We start from the raw sequence: 23,153 nt of genomic DNA, 5'->3' as shown, positions 1-23,153 counted from the left end.
GCTCATATTGAAAAATATGGAAACGCTGGCAGAGGAACTCCATCCTCCCTTTCTCTAAATGTGTGTGAGGAATTCATACAGCTCATAGGACAGAAGGTGCTGGATGAAATTATCAGTCGAGTGAAAGTTGCAAAGTATTTTGCTATCAGTGTGGACCCCACACCAGATATTACACATTTGGACCGGCTGACTTTCATTCTGTGCTATGTATGGTCAGAGGGCTGTATAGAAGAGCGCTTTGTAAAGTTCCTCTCCATTGAAAGCCGTACAGGAGAAGCACTGTTCAACACAGTTATGAATGTTTTAGAGGAGATGGGCATTGACATGAGTAACTGTAGAGGGCAGTGTTACGACAATGCCAGCAACATGTCAGGAGCCTACAAAGGAGTTCAGGCCCGCATCAAGCAGATCAGCACTTTGGCACAGTGGGTGTCCTGTGCACATGCCCTTAACCTGGTGGGGGTGAACAGTGTGAGGAGACTGAACAGTTTTTCAGTTTTACACAAGCACTGTTCAATTTGTCATCGAAGACCACTTCACGCTGGCAGATGGTCAGTCTATGGTTGCAGCCCAATGAAAATCAAAGATTAAAGACTTTAAAATCACTCTCGGATACTAGATGGTCAGCACATGCTGTTGCAGCTAAAGCTCTTAATCAGAATTATGCTGCCCTACAGGCGGTGGGGTTGGACCTGTGCAATGCTGTGGATCTGGTTCAGTTGTTGCGTGAATATGTAGCAGGCCTGAGGGGTCAGTTCGATAGATTTGAGGCAGCTGCCAAGAACATGTCCCCCACTGTCTCACATGAATACAAAGCACACACCCAACAGAAGAAAAAAAGAAAAAGACAGGCTGACGAATCATCTGAGCCTGAGTGAGAGCTGTCAGGGAGCAGGTGCTTCCATACATCAGTGTAGATCTACTGTATGTCATGGACTGGTGAGTGTCAGAACTGGACAGAAGACACCAGTCATACACTGGTGTGTAGGGTTAGGGTTAGTTTAGGGGAGTTTACGCCTTTGTGCAGGTGCATGGGTTCTCAGGCTTTACAGTTTGATCTGTTGCTGCTGTTAAATAAATGTTTTATCCCGACAGTTGATGGTTGTTGATAATATTTTTTTATCATTTTTTTCATGAAGTCCAACTTCCATCCATCTTGGTTGCAATCTACTCGCTGCTGTAGATGACCAAGATATTATATTTTATAATGAGGCTCGGTAAATTTGAAGGATGGGACGGGGGGCCTACAATACCCCCCACAGCCCCGGGGCCTACCATTAGGTTAAGGTAAATGTTTGTGACTTTAGGGTTGAACCTGGACTATTTAAAACAACAGAAATGAAACAGAACCATCCATCACATAAAGTTAGATGTGATTGAGTTTAAGGAAGGAGAAGTTGAAAACATGTTCTACCAGTTTTAAATACAAATTAAGGATCTGTAATGATGGTTAACGTCATTTGAAATGTATTCCAGATGGATTAAGTGATTCAACAACCAGTAAAACATTAAACCCAAACTGTCCACTTCAGTACTGTGTCATTTTATTGAACTAGACGCTAGTTTGTGAATGGACATGAACTGGACTGCAGGTTCTGTTACTGCTCCTCATACGTCATCAACCTGATTTGAATAAATTACCCTGAACTTTTGGGTGCGATGGAAACCCAAATAAGTTCCTGATAATAAAGTTCCTGGGCTTTTGGTGGAAAAGGTCCTATAGTTGTGCTTTAAGGGGAATGGTATTTAGAAAAATGCAGTGATACAGAGAGCAGATTCCTCTGTCTAAATTTCCTATTTGACTCATGTTTCACTCGTCTAAGTCTATATTTCTTTACAGACCAGTTTGTCAAGTTTCATCTGTTTGTCTGCTCATCCTATGATCATGAGGCCATAAACTGTTACTCTCAGACCGGAGCCTGAAAAGGTAAGAGCCTCTTACTAAGCTGAACCACACCTTTTATTTTTTATTTTTTTGTAGAAAAAATCTGTAGAAATGATCTGTTCTCATTTTTGAACCCAGCAAACAATTATAGTAATTTCTGTTTTATTACGGTGCTGTTTTAATGACAGAAATATGTCTGCTTTGTCAATAGTAGGACAGAAAGTACCCAATAGTTGATAAAGTATCTCTCAATTCTTATTATTATTCTTACATATTTTTATTATTATTTTTTTTTTTCAAACCTACTGTGTATCTTCTTAAACCATGGTTTTCTGATCATATTACTGTAATACTTTTTAAAATGTTTAAACATTTATTTATGACCCATTTTATTTTTCACTTTTATACCCTGTACAAACCTCTTTTACACAGTTTCTTTCTTTAGACAGCTTTGCCATCATTTTATAAATAAAACTCTTCCTCGGTACATAGATCAGCTTTCGGTTCATGCTGTAACATGAACCCTTACAGACCCAAACGTCCTCCTTTAACCGAAACCATCTACTGATCTAAACTGTTTAATTCCTGTTGATCCACTAATCCTATCAATCCATGTCAATAATTGGTGTCAAATACAGTTCTTCATCTTTTCATGGTCATCAGATATGACCATATTTGGACGTTCAGAGGCTCTGTAGTTATCGTGGAAACACCATCATCTTCTCCAACATTGATTCCCCAGTCAAACCCATGTAGTTGGATCAGTGCCAGTGAATGGACACACTGGGTTTGTGTTCAGTTCAGGACAGACTGGACTGAAAAAGACACTGTTTATTCAGTTTGATCTGTTTCTGATAGAAGAACCATCAACTTTAATGAACATCTACATGATCAGTGAATTAAATATGGGAAAATACATGATTTACATGGAAAAAATGCAATAATAATATAATATAATATAATATAATATAATATAATATAATATAATATAATATAATATAATAAAGGGTGATAAATCACTTAAGAAAGTTTAAATAGAGAAAAATTCATTTTGGAACTTATACTAAAGTATCACTGGGTCTTTATGGGTTAAACTGTTGATAATGTTTTCAGAATGCCACACATTAATCCCATACTGTGTTATTAAGATTGCATGAATTATGAGAACCTTAGTCAAGATTATTTTCCTGAGTGTTTTTATTTCTCTTTAGGCATGAAAAAAACAATGTGATTGAATTTTTTTTAATGAACCTATTTTTTATGGAGTTACAAAAATGTCCACTCAGCTGGACACCGTGTGTTTAATTTTTGAAGCAAAGGAACATATATTTACTGATATATTGTGTAATAACTATGAAATAAAAACATTTTCAATGCTGCTAATCTGATATTTTCTCACGTTTGAACGTACTCTAATACTAGTTATTACTCACTTCATGGAGATAATATGCAAAAAAACCCCGTTTTGTTTAAAAAAAAAAAAAAAAACAACCCAAAACTATTAATTATAGTCTAATAACAATAATAAGCTGTAGATTAACACTCAAACATGTAACTGCAGGTCAGGTTTACCAAGAACAGCACAGTTACAGTAATGGTATGAATGTCAGTGTATTATGGGATGGTGCATAAGCGTCCACTGTGTTGGCTGGTACGGAACTAAAACAACAAAACCCATGAATAAACAAGAGAACAGCTGGAGAAGAACTGTCCACTGAATGAGCAGTATGTATGAAAGGGTTAATGAACATCTACATGATCAGTGAATTAACCCTTTCATGCATAGTGGTCACTGCAGTGGACAGTTCTTCTACAGCAGCTCTATTGTATATTCATGGATTTTTTTTTTTTTTATTTTAGTTTCATATTAGCCGACACAATACACAACACACTGCAACTGATAACATTACTGTAACTTGGTTGTTCTTGATAAACCAAATCTAACATGTTTGAGTGTAAATCAATTCCTTGTTATCGTTATAAGACTGTAATTAACAACAAAAGTTTGTTTTTTTTTTTTTTTTGGCATATTATCCCCATGAAGCGGCTAGTATTGGGGTTCACTACAAACAAAAAGTTAAGGATATTTCTTTGTGTGTGTGTGTGTGTGTGTGTGTGTGTTTGTCATTTTTGCCATTTGTATATAAAACTATGTCTGGTCATTTAAAAAATGTGTTTCAATTCAATTCACACACAAAATAAGTAAAAAACGTGCAAAAATCCCAACTGAAAAAAACAGCCCAAAAATTTGAAATATCCATAACTTTTTGTTTGTAGTGTATGTTAAAATGTGAGAAAACATTAAATTAGCAGCATTAAATGTTTTTATTTCATAGTTTTCACACAGTATATCAGTAAATACACATTTCATTGCTTTAAAAATTAAACGCATATTTTTGCAACTCCATGAAAAATAGCTTCATAAAAAAAATTTAATCTCATTGTTTTATAAATGTCTAAAAAGGAATAAAGAAAAAAATCTTGATTAATGTTCTCATAATTCATGCATGAAAGGATTAAATATAGGAAAATACATGATTTACACAAAAAAAATGCAATAATAATAATATAGTATAATAAATGGTGACAAATCACTTAAGAAAGTTTAAATAGAGAAAAATTCATCTGGGAACTGATCCTAAAGTATCACTGGGTCTTTATGGGTTCAACTGTTGATAATGTTTTCATAATGCCACACATTAATCCTGTACTGTTTTTAAAATGCCTATAAGGAGTTGTTCCACTTCAGCGTAGTTTAACAATGGTCTGCACGACTCATCATCACAATGTTCATTATTTAGTTTTGTTATGAGATTCAGATTCAGATACGGAAACTTTTACTTATCATCTTTGTGCGATTCATTTGATGTACAGTAGCAGTTACCAAAACAATTTCCTGTAAAACAGGTCATGCAGTCTGCAGGTGGTTTATCACATCAAATCAAATCATAACGAAAGTTATCTCATGACGCTGTACATATGGAACTGGTCCAAACCAGGCCCTGAATTCCACAGAAACCAACAGAACCCACCAGAAGGAAACAATAGTGGGTGGAGACAAAAGAAGGAAAAACTACCTTTAACAGAAAGAAACCTGGAACTGAGCCAGACTGAGGAGGACGGACGAGTGACAGGAGAGAGAGAGAGAGAGAGAGAGAGAGAGAGAGAGAGAGAGAGAGAGAGAGAGAGAGAGAGAGAGACTGGGGGAGAAGGGGGGAAGTAGGAGGAGACACATGGATGAGTGATGAACAGAAAACTGAACTAGAACTGAGAAAAGGAGATCAGCTGGAGTTAGAATAAATACTACAAATCACAACAAATGTACATGACTGGGAATACTACTACTACAAATACTAGTATTAACAGTGGATATATTACTGGGGGTCATTTTCCGTTGCTGCTCGTATTTCTTTAAGTTTGTTGTCACTGACTGACAAACTTTTCATTACGGAGTGAACCTGATCCATGCTCTTGCTGAGCTGGGCGTCATAGTCCTTTAGTGGCTTATGTGACAGTGTGTCAGCCACGGGTATGTCTTTCCCCGGGCGATGTGTGATTTCAGTGTCGTATTGTTGTAGTTGTGGGAGCATACGTTGAATGTGAGCAGGTGCACATGAGATAAGTTTCTTTAGAGTAGATTCCAAAGGTTTGTGGTCAGACTCCACAACAACTTTTCTGCCAGACATGTAGGTGTGGAATCACTTCCACCCAAACTGCACTGCATAAAGCTCTTTCTGGGCATAACTGATCTCTGTCGGGGTGAGTGACTTGGAGGCATAAGCTGTGGGTCTGTCTTCCTGCATTAGTACAGCTCCCAAGCCATGTTTTGATGCATCCACCTGCAGGCGCACTTCCTCTGTGTTGCCATAATAGCTCAGTATTGGGCCAGGTTCTCATGTGACAAGATCTTTCATCTGCTGAAATACTCTCTGGTGATTTTGGTCCAATATGAACTCAACTTCCTGTTTTAGCAGTTGGCGCAGTGGAGCATTGACTTCCAACAAACCTGGAGTAAATCTGGACAAGTAGTTTACCATCCCTAGGACAGTTCAAGTTTGTTTTTGTTTTCTGGGGGTGGCGTGTCTTTTATGGCCTGCACTTTCTTTGGATCAGGCCGGATGCCCTCATGTGTCAGCTTGTGGTGGCTTACTTCTGTGGCACAGATGACGCTCTTCTCTGGGTTCAAACGCACTCCTTTTTGTCTTGTTCGCTCCTGCATGGCTCGGAGGTTGGCGTCATGTTGTTCTTTGGTCCTGCTGAACACCAGTAGGCCATCCACAATAGCTACAACACCCTGAAGTCCACAATAAGTTTCATCTGTTTTCCTCTGGAAAATGTCCTGTGCGGATATGATTCCAAACGGAAAACAAAGAAAGCGGTATCTGCCGAAAATGGTGTTGAATGTAGTAAGTAGTGATGACTCACGTGTCTACTTGATGTTCCAGTGACCAGAGCGTGCGTCCATCACACTGAAGTATTGTGCTCCAGTCAGCTTTGGAGTGATGTCGTCCAGAGTGGGGAGAGGATGGTGTGGCCTTTTGATTGTTTTATTTAGGTCACGAGCAGGGCCGGACTGAGACTCATTTTCAGCCCTGGAGTTTCATACCTCAGACCGGCCCACTTTAGATCACGACCGATTATTATTAAAATCATGCAATTCTAACCTTACATGTTAGGTCTACACACTGTTCTGCAAAGCCTTCTAATTCAGTGTATTTTCTAAAATATTTCCAATTCAGCGCAAGTAAAGGTTGCTTCACAATGTGGATTTATTTCAATAGTGAGTGCACATTGACATCTCCAACATTATTATTCCTCACAACACAACAATAACAAAATCTATATTTTTTTTCTTATAAGTGTTAACATTTTTCAAACCTTTAAAATGTTTGAAATGAAATTAAAGTATAAAAATATTAAAAATTAAAAAAATAAATAAATAAATTAAGCTTGCTGCACTTTCTAATAACTATTATTTTGGTATCCTCTGCAACAAAAGATTTCCATCACAACTTACTTGCGGTTTGTTCCATCGATGCTATTGAAAACTTTTGGTACAGTGATATTAGGGGTTTGATGAGGATGATAAGAAAAAAATATGTGTATCCTGTGACTGAGGGTGAGCAAAGTAATCAAAGCTAACAACAGACTCCTGTTCATGTGTGTCATTAGTGGTTCAGGTTGTGCTGCTGAGCTGCTCCTCTGTCATCAGTAGACTCTGCTCTCCCTTTCACACTTCCTCCAGTTTCTCTAGACTCTCCTGCACCTGGATCACAATAAAAAATAATATCTACAGACATTTTGACTTACTGAACCAGTTCAGATCTTTACACTGGCTAAATATGCAGGTTTATTTAATATGACTTTATACTATTGCCTTTCAGTTGTGGGCTTTGTGTATTTACTGTCTCACTTTTAATAATAAAAAATAAAATATGTCAGGACTATGGTTTGGGTCTAGACAGTGGTTTTAGTGGAACTGATGCTTGTTCACACAGTCTGTTCCAACAGCTCACCTTTTCCTTCCATCCTGACAGGAACAATCCCCTCATCACTACTGGCTCCTGGCTCTGCTTCTGACACTAAAGCACAGTTTAAAAATGCTCAGAATTCTCAGCACAAATCTTCTATTTCCAAAGCCTTGGTGTCAGTTTCATTCATGTAGTGCTGAATCATCTCAGATACCTTTCATACTGAACAGGCCTACACCATACTCTTCACTGGAGCCTATTTCTTCTAATCCTCTTCCCTCTCTGAGCAGTCCTACCTGCCCACTCTGGACTTGTGGGCTCATGGCAGGTGCTGGATCTGGTTTCTGAATCTGAGAAGCTACAAGACAAAGTTTCCCACTTTCGTGGCGTCGCATCAGACTATTATTTAAATGACATAACGTTATGTTCCACGTCACAATGCCACACAATTCACTGACTCGATAATTAACTAACTTGAAAGGTGGTTTACCCGGTTCATCGTCCTTATTAGTTGTTTCCAACCTGGAGGTCGTTTTTGTGAAAAAGTTACAGATTTTGTCACATTTGGCTGCGTTTGCTTCCAGAGCTTTCCTCTTTTTAATCCTTGCCTTCTCCACACCACCCTTGCTCTTTCTATTATCCATGTTTCAAACAGCAAACACAGCTGACCATCGACATAGCGTACAGAGCACAGATCGTAAAAGCTCCACAGCTACAGTATAGAGCTACTAACCGTATGCAAGGAGATGTTAAGCCAGGTCACGGTGTGTCCGCAAAAAAAAAAACAGGAAGAAAACAAACAGTTTACTAGTAGAGGGGGTGGGGCCCAGGAACAGCAGCTGCAGATTACGTGGTCAACTCAGTGCTATGACTGAACACCGGCCCCCAAAAAATAAATAAATAAAATATTAAATACATATTTAAAGTGAACTCCGGCCCTCGCGGCCCAAATATTATACCGGCCCACCGGGAATTGTCCCGGTCTTCCCGATTAGCCAGTCCGGGCCTGGTCACGAGGGTCAAGGCAAACCCTGAGCTTCCCTGTGTGTTGTTTTTCTGCAACTACAAGTCCTTTGACAAATTCTGTGGGCTCCTTCACTTTGGTGATGATTCCATCTCTTTCCATGTCCAGCTCCTGCTTTAGACGAACTCGTAGCATGAATGGTATCCTCCCTGGGGGGTAAACGACAGGTTCGGCAGATGGGTCTACATGGAGACTGCATTCCCCTGGAAACATTCCAATGCCTTTGAACACATCTGCGTGTTCATCCATGACCCTAACCCAAACCCTAACCCATGTGTGTGAGCCCAACTGACATAACAAGCTGGACTAGATTAAGGTCGAGGCACGCTCTTAGCCCGAAAATTGAGGGTGCCGCTGTCTTTACAACGTCAAATATGAATGTCTGGCGATTAGCTTTATGTTTGCATTTAAGCTTACACATGCCTTTAATGTCTAGCTTGTCTCCTCCATAGCCTGACAACAGTCGTGTGGCTGAAGTCAATGTGACATTTCTGAAAAGTCTGATGAAAATCCTGAATGGAATAACATTAGCAGATGCCCCCGTGTCGTTTGAATCTCATACTGTGTGACTGTGATCCCACCTTAGCATCTGCATAGGCCTGCTCATGTATTTCCCCTTCATTAGTTTTTGAAATAGAGTCTATAAACAGCTCGTCAGTCCCACTGGAATTCCCACAGGGTTTGATTTTTGTATGGTTGATCTGCAAACCTCAGCAGAATGGTTCATTTTCAGGTGCTTTTTACCGTGACGTCCTTTGGCAGGGCAGACGTCTTTCTCACCATGTTGCAGTGCACATCACCCACATGCTTTCGTCTGACTTTGGCTGTTGGTACCTGCTTTCACATTTCTCTGCTGTGTGTCTTCGTTTTGAGAAAATGGCGTGTGCCGCCATTGGAGTTTGGGAACTTGGACGTGGGGTAACCATAGTCTTTAACTGGTCTTTTGCTATTTCATATGAGCGTGCAATGTCAATGTTTTTTTCTAATGTAAGCTCTGAGCCTTGGCTTAACAGTTTCTCTCTCACTTGGGGCGAGTTTGTTGCAAAAACGATCCTGTCCTGCACCATTTCGTCGCTATTAGCATAGCCGCACTGTTTTACCAGGAGTTTCACGTCAGTAATGAAATGTTCAAAAGGCTCTCCTTCGCCATGCCGTCTTTCATTAAACTTACAGCGTGCAAAGATAGTGTTGGTTTTGGGCATGAGATATTGTTGGAATCTATCAAAGTATGTCTTCAACTTTTTAGCTTCGTCAGCTGTCAACGTCCAAGTATTAAAAATATCTCCGCCTCTTTCTCCTACCCACAAAAGAAGATAGCTGCACTGGATTGTCTCCTCCTTTCCCTTTAGCGGTCCGGAAAACATTAGCTGCACATGCCGAACAAATCTCCGCCATGCGTCACGAAGGTTCGCAGAGTCCCAGTCTATCTGCGGTGTAGGTTCTCCAGACGGATCCATCTTTAGCTCTTTTTAGAAACGTACGGATCGTAGAAACTCTGACACCATGTAATGTTCTGTGCATTAATAAATAAACCCGTCTTCTGAGAGTTCCATGTGCGTTTTATTGCCACTCGTACATTCGCTCACCAGCATACATTTTCTCCAACTGCATATCCCATAATGCCTCACTCTACTGCCTCTACGGTAAGTACAGATGGACAAAACAGCAACAACATGACAGTTACAAAACCTTTCTGCAACATTTACACAACACTGTCTTAAACTTACACTTAACTGTCTAACAAAATGGCCGACAACGACCAGTTAACGACTGACTGAAAGTGAAACTAACTTACATGTGGTGAGTCATTTACTCACAGCCAACTGGCTTTAACTCATAAACAGTGTTTACGAAACGTTTTCTTATGTTACCTTAAGGTTATAATGTCTATAACTTACACTTACACAAACACTGTGGAGAACAGAAACTCACAGAGGTAACTGGACAAGATGGAGGTGGCGGCCAGGACATAGACTGACAAAAATAATGTGTCTGTGCTCGAAATACACCTCCAAACCTTATTAAAACTCTACCGAACATGGTCTAAAGCGCTAACATTAGATATTCAGCGAAGCTGACCATGGAAAAACCAGTTTGAACATACCTGTGGGTTAATAAGAGAGAGGACCCAAAGTTAGTGTCTGGTTCCAGTCGTTGCTCATTTAATATTGAACTGCACATGAGTGGAACACATGTCTGAAGTCTCCTTGTGAATCCACAGTAGCATTACAGCGCCATCTATTGACATATTATAGTATTGACCTGATGTCAAAACTGCGTAATTTGAGTTTGATTAGTTTAAATATTTAACAAAAAAAGATTAGGGGGGCGTCTGTTTAAATAAAAAAAATATACATGTAGCATTTTCAACCTACTACACCTTACACTACTGAGTTACAGCAAAAAGGAATCTGTTACTGTAATGCCACAGATGTTAGGCTGTCCAGCTCCGAGCCCACAACCGAGCCCACCTTCCTCACCAGTAGGGATGGGAATTGATAAGAATTTAATGATTCTGATTCCATTATCGATTTTGCTTATCGATCCGATTCCTTATCAATTATCTTTTCAATTCTCATTGGGTTAAGGAATAAAAGAGTACAAACAGGTGTGTTTGCATTAACTGTCTTTTACATTTCCATCTGTACACAGAAAATTTAACATGTACAGTTTGTACAAATAATAATAACAGATGATGCTGGGCCCGGTTTGGGGGGGGCACAGTGAAAGTGAAACTAAAGACTCTTTTCCTCATTTCCTTTCCCCTACCTTTGGAAACTTGTATTTGAGGGGGTACAATGTTTGTTGCCCGCACCAGAACCAGAACTGGGCCCAGATGATGGCCCAGTTCACTCTGCTGCTAGGTTCACAAGTGTCGCTAAGTAGCGAATCAAATATGTGACATTCCTGTAAATGAATCACATGCTGTGGACAAATGTTTGAACATATTGGAGGGATTCTACCCTTCTGAAGAAATGGAAGCTTTGACAGTGTTCCAGTGGACCTGGTGTGGTCTGTTTGGACCTGGTGTGGTCTGTTTAGACCTGGTGTGGTCTGTTTAGACCGTTTCTGCCTCAACACCATGTTGGCTACTGACGAGACTTAATTGTAGGTCTGCGCCTTTTTCCCCACCTAATTTAAACTGCAGAATTCTGTCTAAGTGGTGATCAAGAAAGAACATCTTCAGAGACAATGATGAGCCGAACCAGTCTGTCTTCAGAGCCATACATGTGTTTATTTGCAAAAGCAAGGAAAAACACACGGAGACACACCCGGGAATGGTCTGAAGAGTAGCCGAAAATCCCCTATCATTTATACCTTGTTTCGGGGCTTGGGGCGTGATTTTCCCCGGGTCGCTCCTCCCAAAATCCCCTTTTTCCAGCATTCTAGAAAATTTGGGGTACTTTCCACTGGCAGAAACCACCCCTCGGTTCCTATTACCCCTGGAAGCTTCCCTTTTAAAACCATCTTTGGTCAGGCCCATCTGTGCCATTTACCCTACTTGCTGCCTACACACTCAAGGTCACTTTTTGGTCATCTCACCAGTTGTTTTGGTTTTTCTTATCAGTTGTTTTGGTTCTTCTTTTACTGAAGTGGCGCAGCTGTGCCGAATGTTTCACTAGATGGTCTGGGCATACTGCCCAGAAATTATTAAGCCAGCACCATCCTGGTCTACCATAGCCAACATGGTTTGCAGGGTCAGCAGCCGGGTCAAGGAACTTCATACCACAACCAGCAGAGAATCCTCTTTTCACAATTGTTTACAAAAGCTTGCGCCTGCAGAATCATCAGCAGGGCCTTCTTCCATGAAAAGACACATGCAGGGCCTTCTTCAAACAGTATCTCTTTTACATTATTTACCTTATTTTATTCTCTACATTACTCCCCCCTTTGGTCTTTAATTAAGACCAATACTACCGTTTCAGCCACCCTTCAAACGATTATCATGATTATATAAACATCAAACGTGCATAACCATTATACATGCTGTTGTGTAGTTAGTTCATAGTAACACTCAGTGCACATTTCAGTGATAACAAACACAGTGTAAATAACCTTCTTTTCTGCTCATACCCATCAAGTCCTGCAGTGAGGGTCACCTACTGATGGTGTCCCGGCCACTACATGGCGGCCGAGTTCTCCACCAGAGTTATTCTGGGTTTTACCCTGAAAGATGAATAACACAGTGTCCGTCACTACTAGACCCTCTGCTGATCATGCGACATGGCAAGGGAAACCTCCTCCCCATTTTGTAGTGGGGAGGTAAAACTCTCACCAGGTGACAAGTCAACATTCAACCATTAACACATTTTTACAAAACCAACTTTGTGTAAGGCACACATGATTACATTAGTGGTAATATAACTTTTAGTATGGTAGCTAATCACACCCATGATTATGCTGTGTGAATCATAGTAGAAGCTACAGTACTTTGGTGGACAGTGCTTTGGTGAAGGTTAGTAAATATGTTAAACACCAGTGTATTTTACAAACTGAGTAAATACTTGCAAACCTTTATTGACTAACACTTGTCAACAGCTTAAGGCTCACTCAGAGGCTCACCTCCCCAATTTCCTCTGGCACTTGTCATATGAGGGTTTGTCCTCTTACATTTTTTTATTTAAGATTTTCTGCATTGTTTTGGCGTGCCTCTTGACCAGACACACACACACACACACACACACACACACACACACACATATATATCTATAAGGCCAGGCAGCACTTAATACTCCCTACTGGAGCTATGCGTAAAAAGGTGGAATTCCTCCCAACCATGCACTAGTGAGTAGTGATGTCAACCTATCAAGCCTTTATCATCAGAGGGAAACCATATGTTGCCCTTTGATGGACACTATCAATATACGTATATATGCTGCTATCAGCTATTTTATCATATTACTACCACCTCTTCAATCCCTTTCTGGACTTATATGTCCTTAATACTCCTTTCTGTATTCATTTCCATACTCACACCATTCAAAACATGATTCCCGAGCTATGCTCCAAAAAAGTTCTCAACCATACGGTCCCATTCCCTGTGTCGGGGCCTGAGACCCTCCCCTTTTAACTGTAAGGCACGTGGCAGTTCTGGTTTGTCTTTCATCATCCCTCGGAAAGAGCACAATTGTCCTCCATGGTTTCAACCTCAGCTAGCAGTATTCTTCTGCTTTGCTGATAAGTGCGGCTGTGGTAACACTGCCGCTGCTTCTGAAGGATCACTTTGGCTGGGCCGGATAGGCCACGTAGCAGGCTCTTATACCACAGGGAGGGAAGAGTGCTCAGCTCTTCCAGGATGTGTTCAAAGCTGGGATATTGGTCATATGGACGTTGCAGGAACCATGACAGGTAGATGTAGTCGTCCGCTCTGTAGTCTGGGTGTGTGGGCGGAGTGGCCTGGCACTGGAACTCTCTATGGTCCCCACGGGCTGATGGTCTCTGGTGCTCCATGTGTGGCCTCGCTGATGAAGCCTCTGAAGGCCAAGGGTGCCTTGGATGTCCTCTCGGCGTTGATGGCTCAGATGGACTGTTTGGGAACTAGATCCATCGTGCCGCCATTCCAGGAACACGAAGCATCACCGGGCAGGAAGTGTCGTCCCATACGATTCTCCTCCATGCCTGGCTCCTTCTCCAGCCTGTAGTGTAGGGCTAAGAAGTGCAGCATTAGCAAAAAGTGTGGTCTTACAAACATATGCGCCGCCTCTGGTCCACTTGGTCCTTGGCTCTGTCACATGCCCATATCAGGAGGTGTATGCCCCGGCGGCCTCTGCCATCTTTTACTCAGTCCATCGTTCCTCCTTGAATTCATCTTGCATCAGTTTAGCTATTGACACAAATCCATATAAATTTTCATACTTTATCCAGTCTGTTGTATAGTATCCTATTCCTTTGTTAGTAGCTAGGGTGACAATAGCCAGTGCACAGCCTCTGTGTGACGCTTGTGTGTCCCACGTGCGTGTATTTGTGTTAGTAGTACTAGTAATCCATGTAATTGAGTTTGGTGGTCCACCTATTAGGCCCTCCCCTCTTGCTAACCCGCAAAGGGTTAGCACTATGCCTATGGAAGAACTAATCTTCGTCAGAAGACCGCCGCCATTCCCATGGGTCAGGGGACGGGATTTGGAATGCCTCCTCGTGGAAGGAGTCCTCTTGAACCATGGGGTCCGAGGGTGAACCAGTATGGCTCACCTTCAACTTTTAATGCAGAAGGCGTGGTCAGCACCACTTTATATGGCCCTTCTCTACGGGGCTTGTGCCAGTCCCGTCTAAACGCCCTTATGAAAACCTGGTCTCCCACCTGGGTGTCACGTGCAGCTACTGGGATGTGTGTTTCGTCTCTGCCGTGGGCCTCCTTTACCTGTTGGAACACAAGCTTATGGATTTGTGTTAATGCTTTCAGATATTCTCCCAACTCTCTCTCTACAGAGAGAAAGTTCTCTATCAACTATTGCTGCCATATAAGGAGACCATCACACAGCCTGCAGTTCTCTAAGCACTTGGTTCCTAGAACAATGGTGTGGCTCATGCATTCTTTTGGTAGCAATTGGTAATAAAGACAGAGGCAACACACAATGGCCATGTGGACTTCTCCACAGGCCTCCATGAGGGGTAGCTGTCCTAACAGCTCCTCTCAGTACCCATAATCTTTTTTCTGCTTCTGACACATTATTTTGAGCTTCTATTAATGACTGGATGTTTATTATTGGTATACAGTCTTCTTCCACTAGAATTGGTTGTTGTGATACCTGTCCTGTCGCTTCCTTTGCTGCTTCATCTGCTAAGTTATTTCCTGCTGTTATAAGTACCTTATCATTTTGGTGAGCTGCACACTTAACAATAGCAGGCTCATGTGGCAGCTGCATGGCCTGGATAAGTTCTCTTACTGCTTGGCCATGTGTAACAGGAGTTCCGTCTGATTGGTTAAAACCTCTTTGCCTCCATATACTAGCATTAATGTGACAGACTCCATAAGCATAGGCTGAGTCCATGTAGATTGTTACTTTCCTTCCTGCTGCCAATTTACATGCTGCTGTGAGTGCTTTAATTTCTGCTAGCTGAGCAGAGCAAGGCTGATCAAGGCTTACCACTTGGAGTTTGGTAAATGTGTTATCAGGATGTAGTTGAAGTATACCATATCCTGCTTTGTTTCCTGTATCACTTTTCACTCAGGACCGTCCACAAAAAGGATCATGTCCGATGGAATTGGGCAGTTATACAATTTGTCTCGTATCTTTCATGAACGCCTCTGTTTCTTGTAAACAATCGTGAGGCTGTCCATCATTTGGTAGCACCATTTTTGTTGCTGGGTTCGCTATGGTGCATCGTTGTATAGTTAGGTCTGGGCAGGATAATAAGACCTCATGTCCTGTTTTCCTTGCCTGCGTTATTACAAAAAGTGAGCTTGTGAGCAGAGCATGGAGTTGGTGAGAGGTGTACAGGAAGACTGGGTGTCCCATTGTTATCACTGATGCTTTTTTATAAGCAAATACAGCTGCTGCAAGACCTTGGTAACATGGTGGGAACCCATCTTCTACTCCATCTAACTTAGTATTGTAATATGTTATAGGCTGATTACCTATGGGACCTTTTTGCATCAGTACAGCACATGCATAGCCTTTCCTTTCCGCTACATATAAATGAAATGGTTTACTGTAGTCCGGATTAGCTAAAGCTGGAGCAATTTGCATGTCCTATTTAAGGAGCGAAAATGCTCCTTCAGCCTCATCTGTCCATTGTAATTTGGCTAATTGGTTTGTTTGACCAGCAGCTCTTACCATAGCCCTCAAAGGGGCTGTTTTTAAGGTATAGTCACATATCCAGGGACGGCTAAAGCCTGTCATTCCCAGGAAGGTAAGCATTTGGCCCCCCGTTTGTGGTTTTGGGGCCTTAATGATAGCTTCCAACTATGAGGGTGCTATTAGTCGTTTATCACCACTTAGTTTCCTTCCTAAGCATTCCACTGATTGTTGGCAGAATTGTAGCTTTTTCTTACTGACTTTATGCCCTCTTTCTGCTAGGGCCTTCAGTAGGGTAATAGAGTCTTTCTCACACTGTTCTTTGGTTTCGGAGCAGATGAGAATATCATCTACATACATTAGCGTAGTGAATTTTACATCCACATGAGCTAGGTCGTTTGCCAATACCTTGTTAAAAATGGAAGGAGAATGCACAAAGCCTTGTGGAAGACACATGTATGTGTACTGTTACCCCTCATAGGTAAAGGCAAACAGGTGTTGTGAATCTGGATGCACTGGTACACTGAAGAAGGCAGAACACAAGTCTATTACCGTATAATATTTTGAGTCTGGTAGTATGTTAGACATCAGAGCATGTGGGTCTAGTACCACTGGTGTGTCTTTGGCTACTATGGCATTAATTGCTCTTAAGTCAAGTACTAATCTATAATCATCAACATTTATTTTTCGTATTGGAAAAATCGGAGTGTTACAAATACTTTGAATTTTTACTAGAACTCCTGCTTCCACTAGTCCTTATAAGATTGGCCTTATGCCACTTATTGCTTCTGGTTTGAGTGAATAGTGTTTTTGACAACGTAATTTTACTCCTGGTCTCACTTGGAACTGTAGTGGTTCTGCTAATTTTACTAGACCTACATCTGTTTTACGTGCTGACCATACATGTGGTGGAACCTGTTCTAATAAGGCTTTACGTTCTTTAGCTATCATCATTTATCTTATGATTTCTTTAGATAACACTACTTTTTCGCAATGCATGCATGTAGTGTTCTGCAAGATGGATTGCTGAAGAAAAGTTCATCTGGGGATGCACTAATATGTTGGCATTCAGTAGGAGTCCATTCTTTTATCTGCCCTGCTTTTTCCATCATTGGTCCAAGGTCATGTGACTCATAGTTTTCTTCTATGGCCAGAGTGACATAGGGTGTAGAATTTGAGACTTGAAACCAGTCTTTTATTTCTTCTGGAAGTTTTACAGCTGCAGCGACTCCTTGTGGTCCTTCTATGCCTCATGAGTCTGGTCTTTATCATATATTAGAGTGCTGTGTAGTGGATGGACTGGTTCTTGAGCTTTTTCATAATGATGCAATATCAGAGGTCTCCAGCTCTCCCACTCATTATATACTAATGAGTCAGGTGTAGTCAGTTTTAGCCAGTAGACCAATGCTTCTTCTGTCTTTCTCTCCTCAGGCTGGAATTCTGAAGACGCTGTTACTGGCATCATAGGCATAGCATCTAGGTTATCATCAGGAAAGTCAAAATAAATGCCATCCAGGGAACACATAATTTTGGCTTTTATCAAACACAATAAATCTCTCTCCAATAAGTTAATTGGAGTGTCAGCTGAGTATCCAGGTACCAGAAGCTTGGGTACCTGTCCATGGGTTGGTTGGACAATCTCTCTGCATATGTCCAATTAACCCCTTAGCCCCTGCATTGGAGCTGTTGTCACATTTTTAATGTCATCTCTAGGCCCCCCTTGAGGCTTCTGCGGCTGTTGCTGTTGTTGTTGAGGTGCTTGTTGATACTGAGTTAATGGGGGTTTCCTCCATCTCCCTCGCTGTGGAGGCCCTCCATTTAGAATTGGGCATCCCTTTCCAGACGGTGGATAATTGGCGTTTCCCCCTGAGTTAAGATGTACATGGACTGGAGGAGTCTGCAGGGTCTGGCACTTGGACTGGTGGCTGTGCTGGTGAATAAGCAGCTGGAACAGCTGATTACTATTGCTGAGATTGAGGCGGAGTTATTGTAACTGTGAACACTGGAGCTTATGTCACACTTGTCTCAGTTCTTCCTTCCTTCAGGTGTTGTTCCAGGCTTAGCTTCAGATGCAGCTACAGTCACTGACGCTCGATGTTTGTTTTTTTTTTGTTTTGTTTTTTTCCTCAGTCCTTTTCTTGTTTGGATAATTCTCCCACCTGCAGCTGGGCCATAGCTTGTTATCCAACACTCTACCCTGCTCCTTCATGGCTCGTTCCCCAGCTCTGCATGCCTCCACGCAGTGACAACTCTGATGTAATAACCTTTGACTTCCTTGGCCATTTTCCCAGTTGTTGCTAGAACGGTTTCTGCTTCATCTCCCACTGGAGTAATCTGTGGCATGTATCTGTCTCTGAAGATATTCCCCTTCTTTTTTTTTTTCTCTGTCTCTGTGCATCCACAATCTATGCCTTCTGGTAGTGAGAAATACTTTTCCTCCTCTCTGTCTTGCAGTTACTGTCTATGTTTGGTGACAGTGGAGAATGCTGTTCCCTCGTGAGTGTGTGTTTCAATTCTTTTAAGAATTTCTCTTTTTTTTTTTTTTTTTTTTTAAGTCCCTTTGAGGGTTCATGCCTTACTACTTCATAAAAGTTTCTTTTTACTGCATCGTTCTGGAGACTTTTATTTTTCTTGTAACATTTCCTTTTTCTCCTTTCTTCACTTCAGATTTGAATTTCTCATCTAACAAGTGTTTTGTATGTCCCGGTGTTTTCCTGAACCTTTTCCTTCTGTTTCCACTGATTTACTCTGTTCTGTATGTGGTTGCTCGTTTTTTCTATTTTTAATGCTAACGTTCCTGTCACTCTCCCCCCGACATCCCCAAAAGGATAGATTCCTGCCTTCTCATTATTATAAATATTGTAAGGGGGAGGGTTCAGCAACATTTGTTTTTGTATTCCTTCTGAATGAAAATACTGCAGGATTTCTCTGTGTTCTGCATTTTTCAGTTTTGTCTTTATATGCTTCTATCAATATTTTCATCTTTTTCTTTTAACTTTTCCTCTACCTTTTTACAATAGCTCAGATTAAATGTTCCATTTTCAGACCATTGTGCTTTCCCCTTGGTCACTCTGTGTCATTTATTCATACATTTCATGATTTTCCTCTTTTGTGTTGGGTGCTGTAACATAATTATTTCAACTGGTGTCAACTCATTAGATTTTTTACTCATTGTGTGTCCCATCACCTTTTTCCTGCTTTATCTTACTGTTTCTGCTTCCACACTTTCCTCCTTCTCTCTCTCTCTGTCACCCCTCCCGCCTGCTCACACACACACAGCAGGTCCCACAGCTCCGCTGCTCACACTAGCAGAGAAGGCCTCTCACAGCTCCTCACACATTTTTTTCTCCTCTGCAGCTCCTTCCCTATGTGTTTTCCTTATGTCAAGTGCTCACCTTTTATCCTATATTTGTCTATACCTTTATAAATCTTATCTGTTAATTATTTGTACTATCTTTCATCATTATTGTGTTGCCTTCTGTCTCCATCACTCTGTTTCTACCAATTATACTTCCTTATCCAAAGTTACTTCCTAGGCTAACATATCAATCTGATTAAGCCTTTCTCCGTTATCCTCTTTTACTTTACAACTTCACCATCACTCTCCTTTACACGAAACACATGACACAGACTACAAACACAGAACACCACATTAAGACGATTACACTAATTACACCTTGAATACAAACACAGAATATTTACACTAAGAACAACACTCTGGTTACACCTCCTCCTTTTTCCTCTCACACCACACAGTTCACACTACTTTATATATCCGCTATTAGGTATACACAGCTTTCAACCTACCCTAGTATATTTGCATGCTTATTTACATAGGCCTTTTCACCATTTACTAAAATCTCTACTTCCCTATTTCTATACCCACCCCCAAACCACACAATGATCAACTACTTTAGACAAACAATTTCTTACATAGTCCTATTACGAATATTTCGCAACAGTAAGACTCATCAGGCCCGTCTCATCACACCCCATGCGACGATTGGACACTGCCTGGACTTCTCTTATTATTTCTTTTTCAACCCTGTTTGCCTCCTCTTGAGACAACAGTCCCGGTTGCATCAGACCGTCCCATCAATCATTCATTTGATTTGACAGTTAAGTCGCGTCTGGAAACTTTTTTTCTCATGAACTCATAAATAACATAGAACAGACACACATAACATTTCACACACTGCTCAAGCCTTCATACATACAATTTGGCTCTGAAGACAACAACCATGGCTTTCATCACTACTAAATTACCTCAACATTATTTTTTCCTTATTCTAATATTTTGGTCCTTTTATGGAGAGGGATAGTTACCCGCAGCCCCTTAGAAGGCCTGACACGGTCCTGGAGGTTCCCTTCTAATAAAATTTTGATAATAATTAAAAGCCAGATCTTACCTATTTTATGGGCCCGTTGAACTCTCCAGGTCCGTAGCCAGTCTCCCTCAGGGTCACGGGCCCTGTCCCCGAGCCATCCTGCCGACAACGCCAAAATGACGAGACTTAATTGTAGGTCTGCGCCTTTTTCCCCACCTAATTTAAACTGCAGAATTCTGTCTAAGTGGTGATCAAGAAAGAACATCTTCAGAGACAATGATGAGCCGAACCAGTCTGTCTTCAGAGCCATACATGTGTTTATTTGCAAAAGCAAGGAAAAACACACGGAGACACACCCGGGAATGGTCTGAAGAGTAGCCGAAAATCCCCTATCATTTATACCTTGTTTCGGGGCTTGGGGCGTGATTTTCCCCGGGTCGCTCCTCCCAAAATCCCCTTTTTCCAGCATTCTAGAAAATTTGGGGTACTTTTCCACTGGCAGAAACCACCCCTCGGTTCCTATTACCCCCGGAAGCTTCCCTTTTAAAACCATCTTTGGTCAGGCCCATCTGTGCCATTTACCCTACTTGCTGCCTACACACTCAAGGTCACTTTTTGGTCATCTCACCAGTTGTTTTGGTTTTTCTTATCAGTTGTTTTGGTTCTTCTTTTACTGAAGTGGCGCAGCTGTGCCGAATGTTTCACTAGATGGTCTGGGCATACTGCCCAGAAATTATTAAGCCAGCACCATCCTGGTCTACCATAGCCAACATGGTTTGCAGGGTCAGCAGCCGGGTCAAGGAACTTCATACCACAACCAGCAGAGAATCCTCTTTTCACAATTGTTTACAAAAGCTTGCGCCTGCAGAATCATCAGCAGGGCCTTCTTCCATGAAAAGACACATGCAGGGCCTTCTTCAAACAGTATCTCTTTTACATTATTTACCTTATTTTATTCTCTACACTACGTTCTGACCAAAACAATGCAGCATATGCGTGACATCATCGCGCATGCACAACGAAGGCGGAATCGATAAGCAGAATCGTTAAGCAAAAAGGCAAACGATTCCAAGGAGTCAAGCTACTGGGATCCGGTTCTCAAAAAGAACCGGTTCCCATCCCTACCCGTGGTGGTGTATAGAAGTAAAAATCCAACATTTGTACCACTGTCTAAATACTTATGGACCTGATTATTCACAATGACACTCATTAGATCCGACTGCACTTTTGCATGACATATTTCTTTGAATGTAAGTTTTCCAAAAATAGACACGTTTATTTTAGTTTTATCCGTTTTTGTTTTTTTCACATTTCATCTGAGTGCATTTCTGTGAGTAGAAGGTAAAATGAGTATCTTAGATTGAGGGCATCATCAGTCAGAGACGATTGGAAATATAAGGTGGTGACTGTTAAGGTGTTATGTAACAGTGACTGGATATGGACTGACCCATATATGGTTTGGAAAACTTTATTAAGACAAACATTAAGGTAGCACCAAAAAGGCCTTTTACCACATGACATTGGGTATTTTTAATTTTTATTTTAATTGTTTGTTTTGTTGTGATTCGCCTCTTCTAATCTCTTGTACTCACTTACACCACTGTGTGTGCGTTTCTTTGCAGATGACTTGGTTTACTAGAGCACATTTTGCTGTTGGGTGTGTGATGATCCTGTCGATCGTCTTCTACTTCTACAACTTTGTATTCCATGACTTCTGCGGACAGACACCCACAGAGGTTCCCACCATGCTCAAAACTTGGTAAAGTTACAGTATTACAAACATCTCAATGATTAAATCCACTCCACCTTTTCATTCAGTCCCAATGTTAGTAATTGTTTAACAGAATCCATACTTTACTCTGGTTACCATGATCCTTTTAACTCTACCTGACCGTCCTCTGCATTTGGATCAAACTGGTTTGACCACATAAGACACTGTCCTGACTCTGAAACCTCCTCCTCTTTCCAGTGTGTAACGGTTAATAGTTCCAAACACATACCTGAAGTTTATTTCTAACATGCTACTTCCTGTATAGTGTGTACAGTATGTGTTGGCGAGAGTTTAGCAGAACTATGATTGTTCAAACCTCAGTGTTTCATTGACTCTTCCAGGCTGCCTCCAGTCCAAAGTGGTCCATGCACATGTGCTCCTGGTTCAGTGATGCTCAAAGATCACATCTCTAAAGAGAAATATGATGAGGTGGTGCAACGCCGATCCAAGGAGCTCCAACACCACAAGACCAGGTGACTGATTGGTTTTTTCACTGAATTATTGATCCAATCTAATCCACTTTAGTTATAGAACACATTTAAACAACAAGAATGTTTCCAAAGTGCTGCACATAGAATCCTAAAAACAATAAAACAAATCTTCTCTATTTAGCTTCACCAGTCCTCATTAAAATACTCAAATAAAAGAAAACGCACTAAAAACCATAAATAAGTACATAAAACTAAAACAATGCTATAAATAAAACAATACAATCAAATAGTTAAAAGTAATAAAATAAATAACAGACACAGAGAACCACACAACTCAGGTGGAGTTAAAAGCCAGAGAATAAAAGGGCGTTCCAGAGTCTGGGGCCGACCACAGAGAAAGCCCTCATCTGTTTGTCTAGGTTCAAATCACTGTCTGTGCTGATGCCAAGGCTGGAGACTTTGGGACGGATGCACAGAACCTCAGAGGGGTCCCAACAAACCGTTTGT

The 23,153-nt window shown here is 41.2% G+C and overlaps 1 protein-coding gene and 1 pseudogene across 1 annotated transcript in view; both read left to right on the top strand.

Annotated features, from left to right (window-relative positions):
• Positions 1-878, top strand: part of LOC115424889 (zinc finger MYM-type protein 1-like) — a 2,569-nt pseudogene extending 1,691 nt beyond the window's left edge.
• Positions 879-1,906: 1,028 nt separating this feature from the next.
• The window catches only part of LOC115423521 (beta-1,4 N-acetylgalactosaminyltransferase 1-like), a 63,519-nt gene continuing 42,272 nt past the window's right edge, over positions 1,907-23,153 (top strand). Inside the window, exons 1-3 of the mRNA XM_030140376.1 lie at positions 1,907-1,927; positions 22,067-22,203; positions 22,557-22,688. Coding sequence (XP_029996236.1) covers positions 22,067-22,203; positions 22,557-22,688 — 269 coding nt within the window. The 5' untranslated portion in view covers positions 1,907-1,927. The remainder of the gene's footprint in view (positions 1,928-22,066; positions 22,204-22,556; positions 22,689-23,153) is intronic.

The sequence above is a fragment of the Sphaeramia orbicularis genome, chromosome 8, assembly GCF_902148855.1.
Source record: "Sphaeramia orbicularis chromosome 8, fSphaOr1.1, whole genome shotgun sequence".
Classification (NCBI taxonomy): Eukaryota; Metazoa; Chordata; class Actinopteri; order Kurtiformes; family Apogonidae; genus Sphaeramia; species Sphaeramia orbicularis.
The sequence above is the reverse complement of the archived record's forward strand: the minus strand, read 5'-3'. Positions and strand labels throughout refer to the sequence as shown.